Source organism: Pteronotus mesoamericanus, unplaced genomic scaffold (genome assembly GCF_021234165.1).
Source record: "Pteronotus mesoamericanus isolate MK-2021 breed Mesoamerican mustached bat unplaced genomic scaffold, CSHL_Meso_final contig_182, whole genome shotgun sequence".
Taxonomy (NCBI): Eukaryota; Metazoa; Chordata; class Mammalia; order Chiroptera; family Mormoopidae; genus Pteronotus; species Pteronotus mesoamericanus.
This window is the reverse complement of record NW_026555078.1, coordinates 20,860,088-20,882,914: the sequence shown is the minus strand read 5'-3', so window position 1 is coordinate 20,882,914 and position 22,827 is coordinate 20,860,088. Positions and strand designations below refer to the sequence as shown.

General features: G+C 42.0%; 2 protein-coding genes across 2 annotated transcripts in view; both read left to right on the top strand.

The window, feature by feature from the left end:
* The window catches only part of LOC129065925 (disintegrin and metalloproteinase domain-containing protein 21-like), a 41,719-nt gene extending 19,427 nt beyond the window's left edge, over positions 1-22,292 (top strand). Inside the window, exon 2 of the mRNA XM_054567341.1 lies at positions 20,006-22,292. Coding sequence (XP_054423316.1) covers positions 20,139-22,292 — 2,154 coding nt within the window. The 5' untranslated portion in view covers positions 20,006-20,138. The remainder of the gene's footprint in view (positions 1-20,005) is intronic.
* On the top strand, positions 8,766-11,048 carry LOC129066083 (disintegrin and metalloproteinase domain-containing protein 20-like). Its single transcript, XM_054567609.1, has one exon. The coding sequence runs from the start codon at positions 8,766-8,768 to the stop codon at positions 10,992-10,994; it is 2,229 nt and encodes a 742-aa protein (XP_054423584.1). The 3' UTR covers positions 10,995-11,048.
* Positions 22,293-22,827: the final 535 nt, after the last annotated feature.

Here is a 22,827-nt window from a genome sequence, read left to right as displayed (position 1 = left end):
GCTTTAATTGTTCTTTAAATGTCTGGTAGAATGCACCTACTAGTGAAGCTATCTGGTCGTACCTGGACGTTTTGTTATTGGGAGTTTGTTTTTTTAAGAACAGATTCTAGGTCCTTTCCAGTTATAAGTGGGCAGCTTTTTGAAAAGATTCCGTCTTGGTAGGTTGTGTGTTTTTATGAATTTGTCCACTTCATGTAGGCTTTTCACTTTGTTACCATATAATGTTTATATTATTCTCTTCTAACCATTTCTTTTTCTGTAAAATCAATAATGTCCCCATTCTATTTCTAATACTGATGATTTACTCCTCCTCTCATTTTTTTCTTAGTTAGTCTCACTTGAGCTTGTCAATTGTATTGACTTTCAAGAGAACTATTGGTTTTGTTGATTTTTCTCTATTGTTTTTCTATTCTATATTTTACTGATTACTCTGATCTTTATTTTTTAACCTTCTGATGGCTTTGAATTTAGTCTGCTCCACTTTTTCTAGTTTCTTAGAGTGTAAACTTAGGTTATTAATTTGAGATCTTGAAAGGTAAGCATTTGCAGCTACAAATACATCTCTTGCACTGTTTTGGATGCATCTTAAAAATTTCGGTAGGTCGTGTTTTTGTTCTCGATCACCTCAAGGGACTTTTGGACTTCCCATGTGATTTATTCTTTGTATCACTGGCTGTTCAAGATTATGTTATATAATTTTCATATATCTGTAGATTTTCGTGTTTCAATCTGTTGAATTCTACCTTCATTGGCAAAGATACTTTGTATGTATTTCTGTATTTTAAAACGTATTAAGAACTGTTTCATGGTCTAACGTTTATTCTAACGTAGGGAATGTTCCGTGAGCACTATTTTTAAAATTCATCTATTGATTTGAGAGACAGAGAGGAAGAGGGTGGGAGGGGAGTGGGGGGGAAAGAGAGAGAGACACACACACACACACACCCCATAATTTGTTGTTCCACTTATTTATGCATTCATTGGTTGATCTTTGTATTGACTGGGGATCGAACCTGCAACCTTGATGTCCTAGGATGATGCTCTAAGCAACTGAGCTACCCCGCCAGGGTTCCATGAGTAGCATTAAAGGATGTGTATTAGGACCTCTGATTTCTAGTTTCACATATAAGGAGCATGGAAGTCACCTCTCTCTATCCTAACAAGTAAAAAGATAAACAGACTGAAACATCAACAACATATGTAAGATCTGAAAAAGAGGTGAGAACACCGGGCAAACTCCTGCCCCTAGGATAGGAGAGACAGGCAGGCGATTACAGAGAGTTCTAGCTCATCAGAACAGAGACTCATGAGTGGAAACCAAAGCAGAATCGTGTTTTGGGAAAGAAAAACCTGAACTATAGTCGAATCATTGCCGGCGGCTCAATGTGGACAGCTTCTCAGAGTTAAAAAACTTCAGGGGACCCAGTTAAAGGGGAGTCACACACTTTTGTGAGTTTTACCTACAAGACCGTGTCGAGGATCTACCAGTAAATATTAGCGAAAAAAACCGTCATGGTTCAGGGTGGGGGTGGAGATTAATTCAGAAATATGCCAGAGAATTCTGTTCTTCTTCACAAGACCTACCCCCAGAACTAACTAGTTAACAAGAGTCTAACATGTTTGGCTACTAGCAGAGCCCAAATGACCGGGGGGAAAGGAAATACGCAGTACAGTCATCTCTTGCTTTCCACGTGGGAGAAGGAAAATACCCTGCTTCAGTCTACTGTAGCCATCTTTAACTGAAGGGGGAAGAAGAAAAAACAAACATGAGAAACACTGCGAATTTCCCTGTCCAGAGGTATAGGCTCCCTAAAGGACTGAGACCTAATCGTAGGACTATGCAATGACTACCCACACGTTACCACACTTTATGGCCAGGAATGAAGGAAAAATTACAAGGCATGCCCGAAGGGGAAAACAAAAACAATTTGGAAGAGACAGAGCAAGCCTGAGAACCAGGGAGGGATGTTGGGATGATGAGACCTGGACTTGAAAGCAGCTATGATTGCTGTGCTGAGGGCTCTAATGGATAGGTAGTCAGCATACAAGAACAGATGTCAGGTAAGCAGCGAGATAGAAAGCCTAAGAAAGAAGAGAAAAAGGCATGCTAGAGGTGAAACCACTGTGGCACAGATGAATAATGCCATTGATGAGCTTACTGGTAGACTTGGCATGCTGGGAAAGCGTCTCTGAGCGATGGGATATAGCGATAGAATTGCCCAAAGCTAAAAAGCAAAGAGAACAAAGACTTAAAACAGTATAGGATAACCAAGGACTGTGGGGCTGCTACCAAAGGTGTGATCGACATGTAATGGTACTGTTAGAAGGAGAAGAAAGAGAGAAAGAGAAGGAAATGTTTGAAGCAATAATGATCAAGAAAAAAAATTGATGTTAAGCCGCAAATAAAAGATCAAGAAGAAAATCCTGAAAGAATTCAAGAAGAGGGAGCACCTTGTGTATAGAGCAAGAAAAATAAGATTTATATCTGAATTCCCCTCAGAAAGAAGAAAGTGAAATCGAAAATGTCGACAGAAAAGAAAAATACCACCAACCTGTAATTCTGTGTCCCCTAAAATTATCCTTCGGAAGTGAAGGAGAAATACATACTTTCTCAGACAAACAAAAATGGAGAAAATGTTTTGCCAGGCAACCTGCCTTGCAAGAAATGTTTAGAAAGAAGGAAAAGTAATAAAGATCACAAACTCAGATCTACATAAAGAGAAGATGGAAAAAGTAAAGGTAAACACACACACAGAAAACAAAAACTAAAGAAGAATATGTATTTTTAAATGTTATGTATTTGTCAATCCCAGGTGTATTCGTCTCCTGTTGGGTAGAGAGTTCTGTGTATCTCTGTTCGGTCCAATTGGCTCAAGTCCTATTGCCTTTTCAGTCTTCTGTCTCATCAAATATTTATAGCGGTATGCTGAAGTACCCAACTATTTTTATAAAACTGTATTTCTCTCTTCAGTGCTCTCAGTGTTTGCTTCATATACTCTAGAACTCTGGTGCTTGCTACACATGATTATGTTTATTAAATATTCCTGGTGAATTTACCCTCCTATAAGTACATAACATTCTACTTTGTCTCTTTGTACACGTTTTCCCTGACCCCTTGGAGTGTATTTATCACAGTTGGTTCATAGTCTCTGTCTAATAAGTCTGATGTCTGGGCTCCATTGCAGATGGTTTCTGTCAGCTTATTTTGTTCTTTCAAATGAGCCACGGTTTACTGTTTTGTATGTTTTGTGATTTGTTTTTGGTTGTTGAAAATTGGGCCTTTTATTATTAAAATGCGGTAACTCCGGAAATTATTTTCATCCTGCTCATGCTTTTTAAAAACATGATTGTTAAAAGTCATTGGAGACTTTTTCAAAGAAAATTTTTAAACACTCTTCTGGGTTATAGAGGCTCACTGAAGACTCTGCTCCTTGGGCTCTCCTTGTGCGTATGTGTTCACAGAGGTTCCAGTGAATTCCTGAAGCAACCCGAAGATGGCTTATTCTCGATGAGGCCTTGCCTTGGTTGCTTGGTTGCTGTAAACCTTTGGTTATTTTTCCCCCTGACCTCCTATAAAATTGGTTCAGATGGCTTCTAGTTGGGTTTTTGCTTTGTTTTGCTTTTCCTTTACTGTAGAAGAATGAAAGCTTGGAGCTTCCTAGTCTGCCATTTTTGCTGATGTTGCTCTGAATACAAAACTTTTCAGAGCTGCTTGATTTCACAAAACGACACACAGAGTAATTCATTAAAACCCAAAAATTGTTTTAAGACTACCATTTAGCAAAATATGGTCATGTTGCCTTTCTTTTTTTTTTTTTGCCATAGAGAATGGTATGAATTACAGCTATTGCAAATTCTATTAAAACGTCTGTCATTCACATAGATAGCCCAACCCCGTTATACATATCCTGTTTTGCTTGGCACCGTGTATCGTGTGCTGTCTTTCGTACTGCAATAGCAGTAGAACCTAATTCTCCTATACATATACCATTGCTTATTGATATTAATTAATTAATTATTAATTTATTATAAAATACGAATTTATATTCTGTCCCGTGATATTCTTTGTTAAAAGATTTTCTTTATTTACTCTTAGAGAGAGGGGAAGGGAGGGCGAAAGAAAGGGAGAGAAACATTGATTGGTTGCCCCTCGTCCGTGCCGCGACCGCGGACCGAGCTTGCAACCCAGGCACGTGCCCCGACTGGGAATCAAACCAATGACCTTTGGCTTTGGGGAACGACGCTTAACCTACTGAACCACACCAGTCAGGGCTGGCTCATGATATTCTTAGGAATCATACTGATTTTACAGTTATGATTAGTTTAAAATCTCACAAAGTTTTTCAATGAGAGAACAATTGATGAATCGGCCTCCAGGTGTCTCCACAGTCTACATGCATATTGAACACCCATACACTTAGCAGCCTCCTTCCTCCACTCAGAATAACCCCATTACCCTCCCTGAAGCAGAAGATAATGTAAGTTGGCGCAAGTTTTGACAGGTGAGACACACAAAAGAATTCACAAAGAATTTTTTTTTCCTGACTTTGGGGTTTTTGTGTTTGTTTTTTTTTTCCAATTCAAGAAGAATTTTGACAGGGTGAACATACAGACATGATTACTCGAAAGTAACTGATTTCTGCCCTGAACAGCGTGGCTCATTTGTTCGGTCGGCATCCTGAAAAGTGAAAGGTCTTTGGTTCGATTGCCAGTCAGGGCAAGGGTACGTGCCTGGGTTGAAGGTTCGGTCCCTCGTCAGGGCGCAGCCGACCGAGGTTCCTCTCGCACGTCATTGCTTTTCTCTTTCTCCCTCCCTTGCCCCTCTCGAAAAATAAATAAATAAACTTTTTTAAAAAAAGAAAGAAAGAAAATATATAGGAAACAGGTAGCAAACAACTAATTCATTTCTGTATTCTCTCTGTGTCTAGAGGGAACAATCCTTTTCAGACCCTTCAGATCCGCTATGAATTTAGGCAACATTTTACATAGTGGCTTTCCTGGCTATACATCTTCTAGGACCTGAATGCTAAAAGCCGCTAAAGCATCTTTCAAATATTACCATCCTTGTACCATCCCACTCCGCACAGATACCGTCACAACTAATATTTTCTAGTCATACAAAATATAAATGGTTAATTGACGATTACTCTTTCCCAAATGGCCAAACCTTTATGTGTTCCACTTTCCAAAAATCCTTAATACACATCTAATGTTTGAATTAATAAAATTTTTAACCCCTCCCACTACAATGAGTTCCATTCATCTTTATACCTTGTATAAATTACTTCTTTTCTTAAAGTTAGGTTTTTTCATCATGGCCACTTCATTTCACTGAGGTGAAGGCATCCTTATCAGTGTGCAAATATTCCACCCTGCACTGATGTTGAAAAAAAGTCCTCCAGTGTTGTCGAACACACATTTAATCTTGTTAATTTCTGCTGCATAGCATTCCACTGTGTATCGTACTTCTTTTCTACATGTTACTGTGTGTGATACTCTTCCCAGCTAAAATATATGATCCATAAGAGAAGAAATCAGGTGCCACAGGTTATTCTTGGCAACTTCCCTCTATGGAGTTGAGTGCGTTCACATTCGGTTGAATGTTGAAATGCCTTTTGAAAAGGTGTAGATGTGTGAGGGAAGTTAATGATCAGACTGAGTCGAAAAGAAGCGGAAGTCAGAACTTGTATACCGTATTAACTGTCCAAGGTATACTTAAGCATTGCAACACGATACGTAAATATCAAGAGTGCAGCTTGATGGGTTTTGATTTGTAACCACGACCCTATCTTCGTTTGTTTGGGCTAGTATACAAAAATAGCCTGGATGGGGTGACTTCTAAACGAGAGACCTTTATTTTTCACACTTCTGCAGGCTGGAAGTCTCAGTTCCAGGCCCCTCAGATTCAGTGTCGGGCGAAAACCGCTTCCTGGTTCACAGAGGGCACCTTCTTCCTGTAACCGCACATGGCAGGAGGAGTGAGGGATCCCTCTGGGGCCTCTTTTCTAAAGCCACTGATCCATTCATGAAGCTCTGTCCTCCTGACCTAATCACTCCCCAAAGGCCTCACCTCCTAATACCACCCTCTACAGGCTTAGGATCTCAGCTGATGAATTTGGCTGGGACACAAACATTCAATCTGTAGCACACCCCAGTCAAGAGACACAAGTTTTCCTTCACTCCAGAAGGTTCCCTCCATTCTCCCATTTCCACATCAAAAACCCACCTATTTAAGTTCTATTCCCACAACTGGTTTTGGGCTCTTCTAGAAGATCATACAAATTTAATCGTATATTAAGTTTCTTTGGTCCTGCTTCTTTCTATCATCAGCAGCAGCATCATGTCTGTGGAACCATCCACGTTCTTTCAAATATCAGAAGTTCACCAACAATGAAATAACAGGAACAGAAATTAGGGGGGAAATCCCATTTACCATAACAACAAGAAACATGAAATATTTAGGAATAAAGTAAACCAAGGAGGCAAAGACCTAAACTCAGAAAACTATACAACCCTGAGTTCTGGCCAAGATGGAGGCGTAGGTAGATACGCCTCGCTTCCTCGCACAACCCAAAGGAGGATGACAACCAATTTAACGTCTAACTGTGCAAATACTCCACACCTTAAAAACCCAAACCAGCCAGAACTGCCAGAAAGTCTAAAGTGTATGGAAGTCTGACAGCCAAGGACTTAAAGAAGAAAATTCATCCAGGCTGGTAGGAGGGGCAGGAGGGGCGAGACGGGAAGCTGGGGCAGAGAGGGCACAAGGCAAGACAGCAGCTGGTGGAGCAGGCCGTCCTACATTCACGTGTGGATAAGCCAGGAGGACAACTGGGGTGGGAGACAGACCGAACAACGCAGGGTTCCAGCTCAGGAAGCTAAAGCCTCACCACCTCTGGCTGTAAGAAACCTGTGGGCATTGCGGCGGTGGGAGAAACTCCCAGTGTCACAGGAGAGTCCGTGACAGAGGCCCACAGAATCCTGGAATGTCCACAAGCCCACGCACCCGGGAATCAATACCTGAAAGGGCACAATCCGCTTGTGGAAGCGAGGGAAGTGACAGAAAGCAGGGCGAGAGCCGGGCAATGAGCATTGTTCCCTCTCTGACCCCTGCCCCGCTATACAGTACCCCAATGCAGCTAAGCGGGTTGCCCACCCAATACCGAAGTCTCTGCCTCTTACAATGTAACAGGTGCGCCAAGACAAAGAAATACGGCCCAAATGAAAGAACGGGTCACATGCTCAGCGTCATTAACCATCAGAGAGATGCAAATGAAAAGCACAATGAGGTACCACTTCACCCCAGTCAGACTGGTCATCATTAGTAAGTCAACAAACAATGAGTGCTGGAGAGGGTGTGGAGAAAAGGGAACCCCAGTACAGTGTTGGTGGGAATGCAGACTGTCACAGCCCTGTGGAGAGCAGTATGTGGATGCCTCAAAAAGTCAAAAATGGGTCTGCCTTTTGACCCAACGATGCGACTTCTGAGAATATACCCCAAGAATCCCGAATCGCCAATTCAAGAGAACTTAGGCACCCCGATGCTTATAGCAGCGCTTTTTACAATAGCCAAGTGCTCGAAACAGCCTAGGTGCCCATCGGTAAATGAGTGGATCGAAAAACTGTGGTCCGTATACACAGTGGAATACTATGCAGCAGAAAGAAAGAAGGAACTCCTACCCTTTGTGACAGCATGGATGGAACTGGAGAGCATCAGGCTAAGTGAAATAACCCAGGGGGTGAAAGACAAATACCGTATGATCTCACCTGTAAGTGGAACCAAATCAACAAAACAAAGGAGCCCCACCGAACCGGAGACCTGGAAATAAAGAATAAACTGACACTGATCAGAGGAGAGGGGGATAACGGGAAAGAAGGGAAAGGGGCAAGCAAAGGAACACGGATCGAGGACTCATGCACACGGACAGTGGGGGAAGACTGACTGCGGGAGTGGGGTCAGGATAGGGGTGAGCAATGGCGAAAAGGGTGGGACAAGTGTAACTGAACGACAATCGATTTAAAGGAAAGAAATGAAATATATTGTAGAACGGTCCCCGCTGCCAAAAAGAGAGAAGTTTTCTGACTTATTGAGGATTATTCCACTGAACAAACATACCCGTTTGTTTATCTGGCTCTCTGTTAAGTACCGGTGCTGCTTGGAACATTCACGTGCAAGTCTCTGAGGATAATTTCCTAGGACTAGAATCACCGGGAAACAGGGTAAGCGTTAGTTTCACTCTACCGTAAGTTACTAACACACACCCTACCTTGTCTACTCATGACACCCATTTACACTTTCTTTCCCTCATTCAGCCCCAACTGCATTCAATTTTTACGATGTATGAGAGAATCTAATTCTCTCCTCAAAATCCTTATAAGGAGAAGCTTCCACTCTCCTCGGCATTCTCTCTTTTAATCTCATGTTGATCTATTGTGTCCTCTAGGCGAGAGGCAAAAAGCCACTGAATGTCTTAAAATTGTCACCAAATCCACGTATTCTTCCCCTGTGTCTTTTCCAAGAGAGCTTTTCCAAGGGGCCTTTCTTCCCAGGACCCCCACATCACTGAGCACAGGCTCAGCTAATTGAATGCACCATTGTTATGTAAGAGCATCCCCCTCCTCCCTCCACCTCTGTGGGCTTGCCAAACCACCAGCCTCTCTCTGCCCTCCTCCTGACCACGCTGATGGAAAACTTGCTGTTTCGGCATTAGTCTTGCCCTCCTCCCTCTTGGCTGCACTTTCTTTGGTCGCAAGCTCCCTCGCTCATGCGGCCTGCCTGGACCCAGGTTCTCCTGGCTGGTGGTCTCTGCCTGCCTCTGCTCTGGTTAGTCTTGTCCCAGGTCTGCTGCTCCCGTGCCCTACCAGCATGGCGCTTCACTTCGTCTGAAATCGTGATCCCCAAGAAGGTGTCCCACAAGGTGAGCGGAGCTGGCGTACAAGACCAGCTCTCCTACAAGATTCACTTCAGGGGCCGCAGACATGTGGTTCACATGAAGGTCAAGAAGAACTTGCTGCCCAGGAACTTCCCTGTTATCACGGATAACGACCAAGGTGCCCTGCAGGAGGACCACCCCTTTGTCCCTCGAAACTGTTACTACTACAGCTACCTGGAAGGGGTGCCTGGGTCTATGGGCACACTGGACACTTGCTACGGGGGTCTGCGTGGCATGCTGCAGGTAGATGACTTCACTTACGAAATCAAACCACTGGAGGCTTCTTCCAAATTTGAGCATATGATTTCTCTGCTTGTGTCAGAACGATCCTCAGAGACTGAGAGGTGTGAGGTGGAAGCGGACGATGCAAACCTGGCATATGAAGAGGAGATGGCTGCTGAAACTCCTAGAGCAGGGCCTGTATACTTGTGGTGGCCACATTTGAAACGGTTAAAACTTCACTACACCATTTCCCGCTCTTTAACTCTTCTAAACAAGAATCGGACACGTATAATAGAGAATGTAGTGATTATAAACAATATACTGCATTCCATTTATATACAAAGTCGGATAGCTGTCCTGATACGTATGCTGTGTATATGGGAAACTGCTGATAGTTTCAATTTGAATCAGTGGAAGGATGCGTCACATGCTGTATCGAATTTTGGTTTGTGGAAATACCATGGGTGGTTTTCGCTGTTTTCTCATGATACTTCATTGCTGCTTACGGGACATAAACTCGGTCATGCCACCTATTATTCTAACCATGACGGACTGTGCAACCCCAACTGGGGAGTAGCATATGTGTATGTAGCAGAGTATCACATATTTTTAGCTGCCACTGTTTCAGCACACTCATTAGGTCATAACTTCGGCCTTCGACATGACTTGCCTGGCTGTCACTGTTTTCGAAGACAGAACTGCGTGATGGCGCCTGTGCCCGGTCTTCTAGATATGATGAGCAATTGTTCTTATGAGGTTCTGCATCGACGGGCTTACTCGTGGGATCCTTGTTTGAGTGTGGTAAATGTGCCGTACAATAATTTTCCTTATGTAGCTCCTCGTTGTGGTGACAAGATCATAAATCAGAGAGAGGAGTGTGACTGTGGCTCCTTTAAGGAATGCGTTAAAGATAAATGTTGTGAGACCCATTGTGCTCTCTCCATTGGCAGTGATTGCAATGAAGGACTTTGCTGCGTCAAATGTAAATTTGCTCAGCCTGGATGGGTTTGCAGACAGGTGGGAGGTATTTGTGATCTCCCGGAATACTGCGATGGGAGAACGAATATCTGTCCCGATGACTCTTATATACAGGACGGAACCCCGTGTTCACCATTAGCCGTTTGTCGGGTAGGAAACTGTACTGACCGTGATATGCAGTGTCAAGCTCTTTTCGGCCCCCAAGCAAAAGACGGGTCACCAGCATGCTATCAAAAATTGAATGTAATAGGTGACCGATTTGGCAACTGCGGGGTGGCAGTCCATCGAGGAGGAGGAGCACCTTATAGATGTGAACCAGAAAATGTAATGTGTGGATTGCTGCACTGTAGTGACGTTGAACAAATTCCTGGTGGAGGTGAACACACTACATTTCGTGATATAATTCTAAAAGACGTTCAAGAGGAAAGATGCTTTGGATTTGATGCGCACTACGGAACGGAAGTGCCAGAATTCGGGCTTGTAGTGGATGGTGCCACATGCGGGCCAGGAAAATACTGTCGTACCCAGAACTGTACTTACTACCAAAAATTTAATTTTACCTGTAACCTCAGTCAATGCAATTTCAGAGGAGTGTGCAACAATATGGGAACATGTCACTGTCAGCAAGGCTGGAAACCACCAGCATGCGATAAGATAGGGATAGGTGGTAGTATAAATAGTGGCCCTCCACCTGACAGACATGCAGCTGTTCGGGGCAAAATAATACCTAGTGTAAACAAGGCACTAGTTCTCCTGTTTCTGCGTTCCATTTTATTAGTGCTCTCCTTGTTTGCTGGAGTCTTTTCATACGTGCACATCATTATAAACGTGGGTACAGAGGAAGACGATGATGAAACATAATCACTTTATCCCAAGTAAATACTAACTGGAAAGTACAAAATGGATAAAATCACATTGGCACTTCCGGAAGAAATAAACGGTCAATGGTCCCTCTGATCATAACATCATCCTACAGCCATTCCACGGTTGTCATCTTGAAATAAAATGACTTGGCAATTTCAAGGGGGTCTATGTGTTTAAATTCATTTAACCCTGTATGTGTGGTGGTTCATATTCTCACCAGTCCTAAGGAGGAGAGTAGGAACTGTTAGGTTCACTAACAAGAGGATCTGTACTCATGTAAGATGTGGATTCTAACGTCTTACAGGTGGGCCTTTAGCAAATCTTGTTTGCACTGGCATGCACTGGCTTAACAGTTTATTGGGCTTTCCCCCAACTGGTTATGTCTTCGACTTTTGCCATTCGTTCATTTCCTTGCCAGTGTTAAAAACAAAACCTCGACAGGTACGATACGAAGATCAAAAATTCTGGTTCGAGGCATGTGACTGTCAACAGTAGTTTAACCGCCCGCTAAGTATGTGCTCTTAGACAAAATCTTAGGCCTTCAAGAGATTCAAGGTTACAGGTTACATATCACAGTGAGAGCTGAAATGTATTCTTCCCGGCTTTTGTGATGATGAGAAGACAGCACCTAAAAGGGGCCTGGAACAGCTTTGGCACTTTATACATGCTGGCTCTAGCATTCTCATTATTCTGTGGGGTTGTTCTAAACGCGGGGTTTTGCAAATATAATGACTTTGTCCCAGCATCTTTATCGTAAAACCATCACATGAGGAGCGATTCATCGCTGATACAGCAGTTCTTAAGGCCTCTGGTTGTTAATATCATAGTGTCTTTCTCATGTACAGAATCGCAGGAAATGCCTAAGCACAGCTTGTCTTTAAAGTGCCGGGTGGAACTGACTGACTGACATATGTAGAGAGACAAAAATTTAGGTAAAAGGAAACGGGAAGCAATCACTTGAGAAATAGAAAGAGTGCGCCAGAACAGAGTCTAATAGATGGTGCATTATATTCGTGCTATTTAGATGGCTCAGGCCTCAGGTCCCATCTCTTTCTGAAAATACAGAGTCTCGGTGAGGGCGGCCACCCAATGTTGGAGGAAGGATGCAGCAGCGGAGGATCAACAGGATCGCCAGGCGGTGCCATTGTCATTTGTCCATCTTTGATAGAGTTCTCATGGCCAGCACTTCTTGTCCAGGTGGCTTATCTGGTTGAGTGATCAGGATCTTCATCAATGGCAGGTCTGAGCCCCTGTTTCTTTGCCCTGGCCAAAGGGGTTACTGCCTTTACACCTGGCACCGCAATCTACTAAAATCGAGGTTGGATGGCCATTTGCTAAACAGTTACTTCTTGCTGACGCCAAGGCAGTTGCTGAAACCAGAGTGTCTTCCTAGGAGGGGAGCCATTTTGTTTCGATTTGAGCAGTGCTTTTGCCCAAGCATGGTAACTGCAGGCCCCGAAACCTGTTTGCTCTCGTTATCTCCATTTGTCCAATATCTGCTATTGATCTGTTTGGCATTCGCGAGGGACCTTTTGTTTCCATCACGCTGCTTAATTGGTAGTATCGTAAGTTTGAGGTTGTGTGCTTTTGCCTTTGGTTACCGTGCTCTCTCCACAGTGTTGCAGTAAGTGTTTCGACCTGAAGATGGATGTGGTCTGCCAGTCTATTTTCTGTTTCTAAAAAGCACTAATAATTTGGGTTATAGGCCATAAGTTCTAAAAAAGGTGGCAGTGCCATGTGAAGGCCTGACATGTGTGTTCCTTAAAAGTGGTTTCTAAGTGGTCCAGATATTCAAGGCAGATTCGTTACAGCCTAGAGTTACAGGACAGAGGTAAGGGGGGATGCGGGGATATAGCCCCTGGGGACAAAACTATAAATAAGAATGTTTATCCATGCCACATGGGTCCTAGTTCTTTATGGTGCTATTTTCTGATCAGAATAGAAAGTAACACATTTACTAAAATAATGACTCAATGCACCTGAGATCATGTTAATTTGCACTAGCAATGACAGCACAACCGACCCGGCAGCTACAATATGAGATGCTACTGTGGAAACCTTGATGTCATTACAGTCCTTCTTTGAAGATCTGCATGTTTTCTGTAGGGCCCAGATTGATGATTTGAGTGGGATCTGATAGAGAGAACAACTGCTACATCTTTTATTCCTTGTTGGTGACACCTTTCCACCTAGAACACAATATTGTCTCCGATTTACTGTGCTAGCCATGAATAAAGGAACATTTAAGAGCTTCTACCTGTAGTGTAATTATGACACCAAGGACACTGTGATGATTTATTCTAACTGTGGAAGATGCCAATCCCAATTACATTCCTGGGTTGGCTGAATACTACTGAACCCACTGTAATCTCTAAATCAGCCAGGACTGTACTTATTGACTGATTTCCAAAAGCTGCCACCATATAAGTGTTCATGATGATGCTTTGGAGCTCCGTGTATCCATGTCAATGCAGACACTGTATCCAACAATCCTCTCAACTCTAAATATTTATCTCGCTGGCATATAGACACCCAAGAAAATGGCCATAGGTTTCTTATGGGGAAAACTGGGATAATCATTACATTATATATTTGTCATAATATTAGTATGTCCTTCCTCCGAGGAACCCACTGATCTCTTTAGTCAACGGATTCTGTATCTGAAAATTGGCTTTGTTCCAGGAACTGAACCAGGATCATGATTTTTATACCCCTTTGAAACAGAATCTACCCAGAGTTAGAGTTAATATTTTATTGAATTGGTTTTTATTCTACGCAATATTTATACAATTGAAATCTTAGAGATGATATATTTTGCCAAATGCTATACCATAAATTATCTCCCAAACCATTTGAAGCATGTTTTTCTCAAAAACATTATAGTTTAATAGGAGATGCAATTTTAAAAACTTCTATATAAAACAAAATAGCAAAATTATAAATTGTACAGTTTAAAATGTATTGAATATGGTAATTAAAAAGGGAATTACAGATATCAATGTTGTCTTCATTACTTAGAGATTTGATGCTGGATGTAGAATCTGATCATGACCTAGAAAGTTGTTATAATTTAGTCCAAAGTGAAAAGTGATTAATAGTCTAGGCCAATGCATTAGCATGAACAAAATTATGAAACAGAAATGCATCTACAGAGTAGGAAGACATAGAATGGAGTTAAGGAGGCTATCCCATTCCGATTATATTGAAGTCAAAACATAAATTTGTGTAGAAATGGTGGAACCAGAGCAAGGCATTTTTGAGAGCCAGTTGTTGTTTCTGGAGAACTGAAGGATCCTTGTTGCTAAGCAGGTAAATCTAGAACCTAGTCACCCGAGAGACGAAAGGGGTGGGCTTAGGTTTTCTTTTGTTATGTGAGGTCTCAACTACCAATCTTTGTTCATTGATAAGTATAGTGCTAACCATCTAGAAAGAAAAAGCCATGAGAATTACTGTTTCTTTTGCTAGTAAGTCACTCATCAAGTTTGGCTCTATGTACAAGTTGGTAGCCAGAATGTTATGTTGGAGAATACGAAGTTTAATTTTGTTTTGTTTTCTTTTCAAAGACAAAAGAGACTTGAGCATGGGTTGAATAAGGTGTTGTGGGTAGGATGACTGACCACTTCAGTTTACCTAGGACTGAAGGGTTTGTTCAGATATGGGACTTGCAGTTTAAAAACCAGGAACTAAGAAGTCCAGGGCAAACTAAAATGAATTGCTTACCCTAACTGCTAGTTAAAAACAAGTAAAATAGGAAAGAAAAGAGTTGAAAGTAGGGAAAATTGACAGGATCAGTCCTCAAGCACATAGGAGATATGACCTTGGAACAGAAGATGAGGGGCTGCTATCTGAGGCTGGTGAGATCACTTTTCCACTGAGACGGGGACGTGGAGTCGGGTAGAAAAGAAGTAGAAATGGGCATGGATTCAGATTGGTTTGTACTAGTGAAAATCCTAGAAGCCATTTTGTCCCTTAATTTGGCCTTCCTATAGATATATGCAATTTTTTTACTATGTTCCAGAGTAAGAAATTCATTATATATTGTGCCCCAGTGGCTACACACATACAGATACCCCCAAAATTTTGGCACCACATATGTAAGAGTTGCTAAGGAATTTTTAGAAATGTCCTCTGATATTTTTATTCAGTTTCTTTAAGGTAAAAACTGCAGCTCATGACCATTAAACTGATTTCATGATTTGCTTAATGGATCAACATTAGAGACAGACAGGTGGAAAAACAGTACGTTTGAACATGAAAGAATAAAAGGAGATATGGGTAGGTAGAGATCTTGAGGAATTTGAAACATCTGAGGGAAAGGAAGAGTAGATAAAACATATGGAGGAAAGCTGTTGTCTACTTTCAGATTCCAATAATGTTAGAGCATGTGGATTTTTAATGGTACCACTTTACGTTATTGATGGTAGATTGATGTTCCTTTAGGAGTTTGAGTCTCTGGGGTCTTAATAATAATATAATGAGGGCAAAGAGTATGACTCAAAGATTCTTTGAAGCATTTTACTATTATTGCCTGCTCTCAAGATGAGTTCTAAGGAGAATAATATGACATGGTTTACATAGCTTCTCAGCCTTCTTCACAACACTATATTTTTATTAGCCCTTCCAACTTTCCATCCACAACTGCCACTCTATAATAAGTAACAAACATATCAAGAGAGATACAGAGAGTATCACCCAATTTAGAGATCTTTGTCCTTGGAAATTTTTATATATGTGCATAGTTGAATTTGTGCGTGAACTTTGTTTTTCTCTTGTGAGCCACTTGCACTTGGAATAAAGTTCCTATTCATTAACAATGGAATATGTTCACATGGATTCAAGCACTCTAGGCAGGTTAATGTTAAGAATATTGTGCAGACTGAAACAAATCCTCCCCATCTACCAGCATCCACATTGCAAACCTAGGATAAATTATAAACTTAAATACTGTATGTTAGAAAAGATGAAGTCTGCTCGGTTAATTATTTAACTCTGTGATTGAAAGGTAACGAAAATGTATTGACTACTGACACTATACATAAATGAGGAACTCAATATTAGGGGTGTGTAAATGTAACATCCAGGAGAGCAAATACAAGAGCAATAAGGCATAGGAGGATTTGAAATATCAGATTTCTTGTCTTCATGCCTTAGAATGGGGAGCTAGGATAAACCTTTCCAGTTCTGATTATGCATTCCCTTTTTAAAATTTTCACAAACATACTGTTTTGAGATTCTGCCCCCTGCAGTACATGGAAGTGTGATAAAGAAGTGGAAAAAGTATATGGCAGAATTAAACCAGTTTTTTTTGTTTTGCAAGTTAGTGTTATTGCAGAGCTTCAGAGAGTTAAGGGTTTGGGCATAAAGTGGGCTGAAGTGATGGAACTGGTCACATCGGCTCAAATGGAATGGAACAAAAGACAGGGTATGAGACTGAGAGAAATGGGTGATAATGAAGGACAAAAGTATTTGGGTTCTCTCTGAGTTTGAGGAATAGGTATAACAAGAATAATGGAGAGCTAGAATGATGAAAATTGGCAAATTGCTTAAGATGTAAGAAGTAGTTTGATTTTGCTTTGTTTGGTGGTGAGAAGATATAGATTATGACTGTGGGTGGGTAAACTGAAGTACATTGATGCTGAATTGGAGGGGTTAAAAATGTTGAAAAACCCTTCTGATTTGCAGATGAATTGTCTATGTGTGCTGTTATTATGCTGAAGGTAGAATTTTTGATGGAGACAAAGTCTACCAGTCAGGTATCAAAGACTTTGAAGTGTAACACAAGACTGATAGGGAATTGGACTTCCAGTCTAGATGGAGGTGTAGGTAAACATAGTTAACCTCACACAACCACATCAAAATTACAACTAAACTAAAGAACAACCATTACTTGGAACCATCAAAAATCAAATTGAATGAAGTCTGACAACCACGGAATTAAACCATATCCAACTAGACTGGTAGGAAAGGTGGAGACATTGAATGGGCTGGCCCCACACCCACTCGTGGTGGATAAAAATTCAGGAGAGATATCTCAGGAGCAAGGAATCCCAGCCCCAAACCACACTCCCCATCTCAGGGTTCCAGTGCCAGGAAGGTAAGGTCCCATATCTTCTGGCTGCAAAAACCAGTTGGGACTGAGTCACTAGAAGTAAATTCTGGAGTCCCAAGCAGTTCCTCTTAAAGAACCCACACATGGACTTACTCAGACTTACTCCCACTGAGCTCCAGCACTGGGGTAGCAGCTTTAAAGGCACCAGTGGCAGATGGGGAGGGACTGAAGTGACTGGCAGTCTGACATCAAGGCAAGGTTGGGGGACAGTTTTCTCCCAGACGGAAAGGTGGGCAGAGGCCATTGTTTCTTTTTTGAACCCTCCCCTGACACAGTCACAGAGCTAGCAGCCAGGGGCCATATCTGAGATTCCATCAACCTGGCTAACATTGTTTGCCCTGTCCTGGAGATCCCCTGAGGCTCCACCCTACCCAATTTATGGGCCCACCCAAGCTGTTAACAGTGGCTTTTCCATATGAATGATTTGTGGCTCATTCTTCAGAACTTCCTAAATTCTCTCAAACAAGCAACAGGCAGCCTCAGCGAGCTTCCATCCTCTGTACCTCTTGCTAAGTAGCCCCAAGCCCGGCATTAGCAGCAGCCAGCATATGTTCACAGCTTGGCTTTGCGTGGTAACTTCCAAGCCCAACAGAAGTAGTAGCTATCTGCAGATTGCTATATAGTTCATGCAGGGTGGCCCCGGGCAGAACACAGGTAAGGGCTGACCTTGGCCAGCACCATTCAGGGAACCCCAAAGCCCATGCACCCAGTGAACAGCTACAGACCATGTCAGAGCACCACCACCCTGTGCCTGAACAGCTGATCCTCCACGGAGGTCAGAGGTTGGTGGTCAGTGGTCACAGCCAGTCCATCCTTTCAGTTGACTGGTCTAGGTAAATCCCTCCCATTGACGAAACAACAACAATCAAGGCTCAATGACAAGAGGAGTGTGTACTCAGCCCACATGGAGGGCACAACCTGAGTATCCAGCTTGGGTGATAGGGGAGGCTGTGCCACTGGACCCTACAGGACATCTACTACATTAGGCCTTACTATCAAGACAAGGAGTCTTAGCAGCTCTATGTAGTACATAGAAACTAATACAGGGAGACTGCAAAAATTAGGAGACAAAGAAGAATGGCCCAAATGAAAGGACAGATCAAAACTCCAGAAAGAACTAAACAAAATGGAGATAAGCAATCTATCAGATGCAGAGGTCAAAACATTGGTTATAAGGATGCTCAAGGAAGTTAGTGAGGGCCCAACAGTATAAAAAAATCCAGTCAGAAATAAAGGCTACACTCATTGAAATAAAGAACAATTTTAAAATTCTAAAGAAAACAAGGAGAGTGTAAGGAGCCTCTGGGACCACTTCAAGCATTCCAACAATCACATCATAGGGGTGCCAGAAGAAGAAGATAAAGAGCAAGAAATTGAAAATCTATTTTTAAAAAAACGAAGGAAAACTGTCCTAATTTAGTGAAGAAAATAAACATGCAATTCCAGGAAGCACAGAGAGTCCCAAACAAGATGGATGCAAAGAGGCCCACTCCAAGACAAATCATGATTAAAAAGCCAAAGCTTAAAGATGAAGAATCTTAAAAGCAGCTAGAGAAAAGCAGTTAGTTACATGCAGGGGAGTTCCCATAAGACTGTCAGCTGATTTCTGAAACGAAACTTTGCAGGCTGGAAGGGAATGGCAAGGAATAGTCAAAGTCATGAAAAGCAGGGACCTACAAGCCAAGATAGCTCTACCCAGCAAATCTATCATTTAGAATCAAAGGGCAGATAAAAAGCTTCCCAGGTAAGAAAAAACTAAAGCAGTTCATTATCACCAAATCATTACTATATGAAATGTTAAAAGGACTTATTTAAGAAAGAGAAGATCAAAACCAGGAAGAATAAAATGGCAAAAAAATACATATCTATCAATTGAATCTAAAAAACAAATGAAGCACACAAGAAGAACAGAGACAAAATTATGGATATGGGAGAGGGTTTTGATGGTTGCCAGATGGGAGAGTGTTGTGGGGAAATGGTAGAAAGGGGATTAAGGAGTACAAATTGGTAGTTACAGAATAGCCATGGGGATAATCAAAACAGAATAGGAAATCGAGTAGCCAAAGAATATACACATGACTCATGGACATGAACAATGATGTGGGGATGACCTCAGGAAGTGGAGGGTGCTGGGTGGATGGGCGAAAATGGGAAAAGTTGAGACAACTGTAATAGAATAATCAATAAAATCTAAAAAAGAATTATAGGGAGTGGTTAATGGAAGAGTGAGAAAGAAAGGTTAAAAATTAGTGTAGTCAAATATAGCAGGATAAATGGTTTGGAAATGACTTTGTGGGCTGTGGAGAATAGGAACCCAGACTCTGGACGATGAGGTACATAGGACTTCTGAGAATTGGATTTCTCCAGGGTGAGCTTTAGGGAAAACAGTAAAATCTGTTGAAGCTCAAGTTTACTAAGGTAAGTAGTATAGGGAGCTCTGTGAAGAGGTTTAGGATTGAGTTTGGTTCTCTCTCCCTCTCTTGCTCCCTGTTCTTTTGTCATAAAAAAAAAATAATAATAAAAATAAAATTGCCAAAGCTGCATAGACAGATGATATAGAGCAATTTGAATCAAGGTAAAGGAAATATTGACTAGGAATGAATTCAGAGTCCAGAAGGTTATTGGTAGTGGGTCAGGCATTTTCATTCCATATGTCCTATGCAAGTCTTCTCAGATTACATGAAAACCCAAGTATCTATCACCCAACTTCAACAATTATCAACTCATGGCCAATACTGTCTTACCCATAACTCCTAACTTCCCAACTCCATTTATTGAAAGCAAATCCAAAGCATTTTCATGATTCATTAATCACTCTTTCATCACTCAATTCTTTCTCTCTCTCATTTTCCTTACCCAATCCCATCACCTTCCCCACCCTTTTTCTTTTCAATTTCAGCACTGAAGCTTTGATGGCCAACTCTACCAGGACTCAGATCCTTAAAGGGCAGCTCTACACAATGACCAGCTCAGAGGGATGAGCCAGACCAACAGTGTCTCACACTCTTTTTCTCTGGACAGATGACTTCATAATGGAGGCTGCTGAGGCCAGGGTGTCCATAAGAGTTGTTCTCCTGCTCCTCTGGCTTGGGGTGCCTCTGTCCCCTTCTGGCCTCTCCCAAAATAGGCCCTTCAGCTCCCCAGAAGTGGTGGTCCCCATGAAGCTGACCAGCAAGGGCAGCGGTGCAAAGGCTCCAGGATGGCTTTCCTATAGCATTCAGTTTGGGGGCTGGAAACATATTGTCCACATGAGGGTCAAGAAGCTCTTGGTTTCCAAACATCTACCAGTGTTTACCTACTCAGGCCAGCATACCCTCCAGGAGGATCAGCCTTTTGTTCCTGATGACTGCTACTATCATGGTTATGTGCAGGGAGTCCCTGAGTCCCTGGTTGCCCTCAGTACCTGTTCTGGAGGCTTTCGAGGAATGCTACGGATAAATGACCTTGCTTATGAAATTGAGCCCATCAGGCACTCTACCACATTTGAACACCTGATTTATAAGATAAACATTAATGAGACACAACCCCTGTCTATTAGATGTGGCTTAACAAAGGAGGAAATAGCACACCAACAACTGGGATTTGAAAAGGCAGAAAAAACAACTCTGAAACAAATTTATACTGATAACTGGTGGGCCCACTTATGGTTTCTGGAGTTGGTTGTAGTGGTAGATCAAAATTTCTTCCTTTACTTTCAAAGTAACTTCTCAAAGGTGCAGGAAGATGTATTTCTTGTTATCAACATGGTAGACTCCATTTACCAGCAGTTGGGTACTTATGTGATTTTGACTGGGATTGAGATTTGGAGTCATGAAAATGTTTTCCCAATTATAAGCATAGAACAGGTTCTGGAAGATTTTGCTCAGTGGAAGCAAATCAGTCTTTCACAGCTACAGTATGATGCTGCACATATTTTCATTAAAAATTCACTAATAAGTACACTTGGTATAGCCTATGTTGCAGGAATATGTCGTCCTCCTATTGACTGTGGAGTTAATAATTTCCAAGGAGACCCCTGGTCTCTTTTTGCCCTCACAGTGGCCCATGAGTTAGGCCATACTTTGGGCATGCTGCATGATGAAGAATTCTGTTTGTGTGGGCAAAGTGGTTGCATTATGAATGCTATCAGAGTGCCAGCAGAGAGATTCACCAACTGTAGTTATGCAGATTTTACAAAAACCACTTTAAACCAGGGATCATGTCTGCACAATCCTCCAAGTCCAGGGGAAGTTCTTATCCTGAAGCGCTGTGGGAACAATGTGGTTGAAGGAGAAGAGAAGTGTGACTGTGGATCTGTAAAACAGTGTGAACACGATCCCTGTTGTATGTTGAACTGCACTCTGAGGACTGGTGCTCTTTGTGCTTTTGGGCTTTGTTGCAAAGACTGCAAGTTCCTGCCATCAGGGGAAGTCTGTAGACATCAGGTCAATGAATGTGACCTTCCAGAGTGGTGCAATGGGACATCCCATCAGTGCCCAGAAGATGGATATGTGCAGGATGGGGTTCCCTGTAGTGACAACGCCCACTGCTATCAAAAGAGATGTAATAACCATGACAAACAGTGCAGGGAGATTTTTGGTGAAGGTGCAAAGAGTGCATCTCAGAATTGCTATGAAGAAATCAACTCCCAGGGAAACCGTTTTGGCCACTGTGGTCTAAATGGGACAGCTTACCTACAGTGTAATACCTCAGATATCTTTTGTGGGAGAGTTCAGTGTGAGAATGTGGGGGACATTCCCCATTTAAGAGATCACTCTGCTTTGCAGCACACTCATATGAATGGTGTCACCTGCTGGGGTATAAGTTATTCAGGGATGGACACACCTGATATTGGTGAAGTGAAAGATGGCACCATGTGTGGCTCAAGAAAGATTTGCATACACAAGAAGTGTGTCAGTCTCTCTCTCCTGTCACAAGTCTGCCTGCCTGAGACTTGCAACATGAGGGGAATCTGCAATAATAAACATCATTGCCATTGTGGCTATGGGTGGTCTCCACCCTATTGCCTGTATAGAGGCTATGGAGGTAGTGTTGACAGTGGCCCAGCAGCTGTCAGTAAAGGAGTTTTCTTTCCACTAGTTATGATTCTTAGTTTGTCTGTTTTGCTTCTACTATTGGCTACTCTATTTAAGTACCTTCAAAAACACTGTGGACCTAAGAAGACCAAGGCTCCCACTTCAGATTAAGAAAATGCCTTTAACTTAATATCCTATGTATCACGATTTAGTTATTGGAGGTAGAAATGTTACATGCCTGAAACTGAGCGCATTTCTGACAGTTTACAGAAAAATGAAAAGACTTTACTTTTTATCAGTATTAGAAACATTACCATCAGGAAAAGGTAATTTCAAACATTGTCCTAGCTACTGTTCACTGTATAAACAGCAAATAAAGCTCCAGTTTCCCTCCTGAGTTGGTCCTCTTTGTGTTTCTTGAGTGCACATATGATTCACAGGAAGGCCAGGGGACAGACATCTAAAGACACATGGGTAGTCTTGCCTCTCCATTTGTTCCCTAATTTCTCAAAGGTGCAAAGGATATATTTCTTGTTATCCACATAGCACACCATTTATCAGCAGCTGAGTGTTTATGTGATTTTGATTGGGACTGGAATTTGAAGTCATGGAAATATTTTCTCAGTGATAAGCATAGACGAAGTCAAGACTGTAAGTTCGTGCCATTAACAAACTCTGTAGACATCAGGTCAATGAATGTCCAGAG

Coding starts and splice junctions, on each gene's coding strand:
- LOC129066083 (XM_054567609.1), top strand. CDS start 8,766: ATGCGGCCTGCCTGGACCCAGGTTCTCCTGGCTGGTGGTCTCTGCCTG.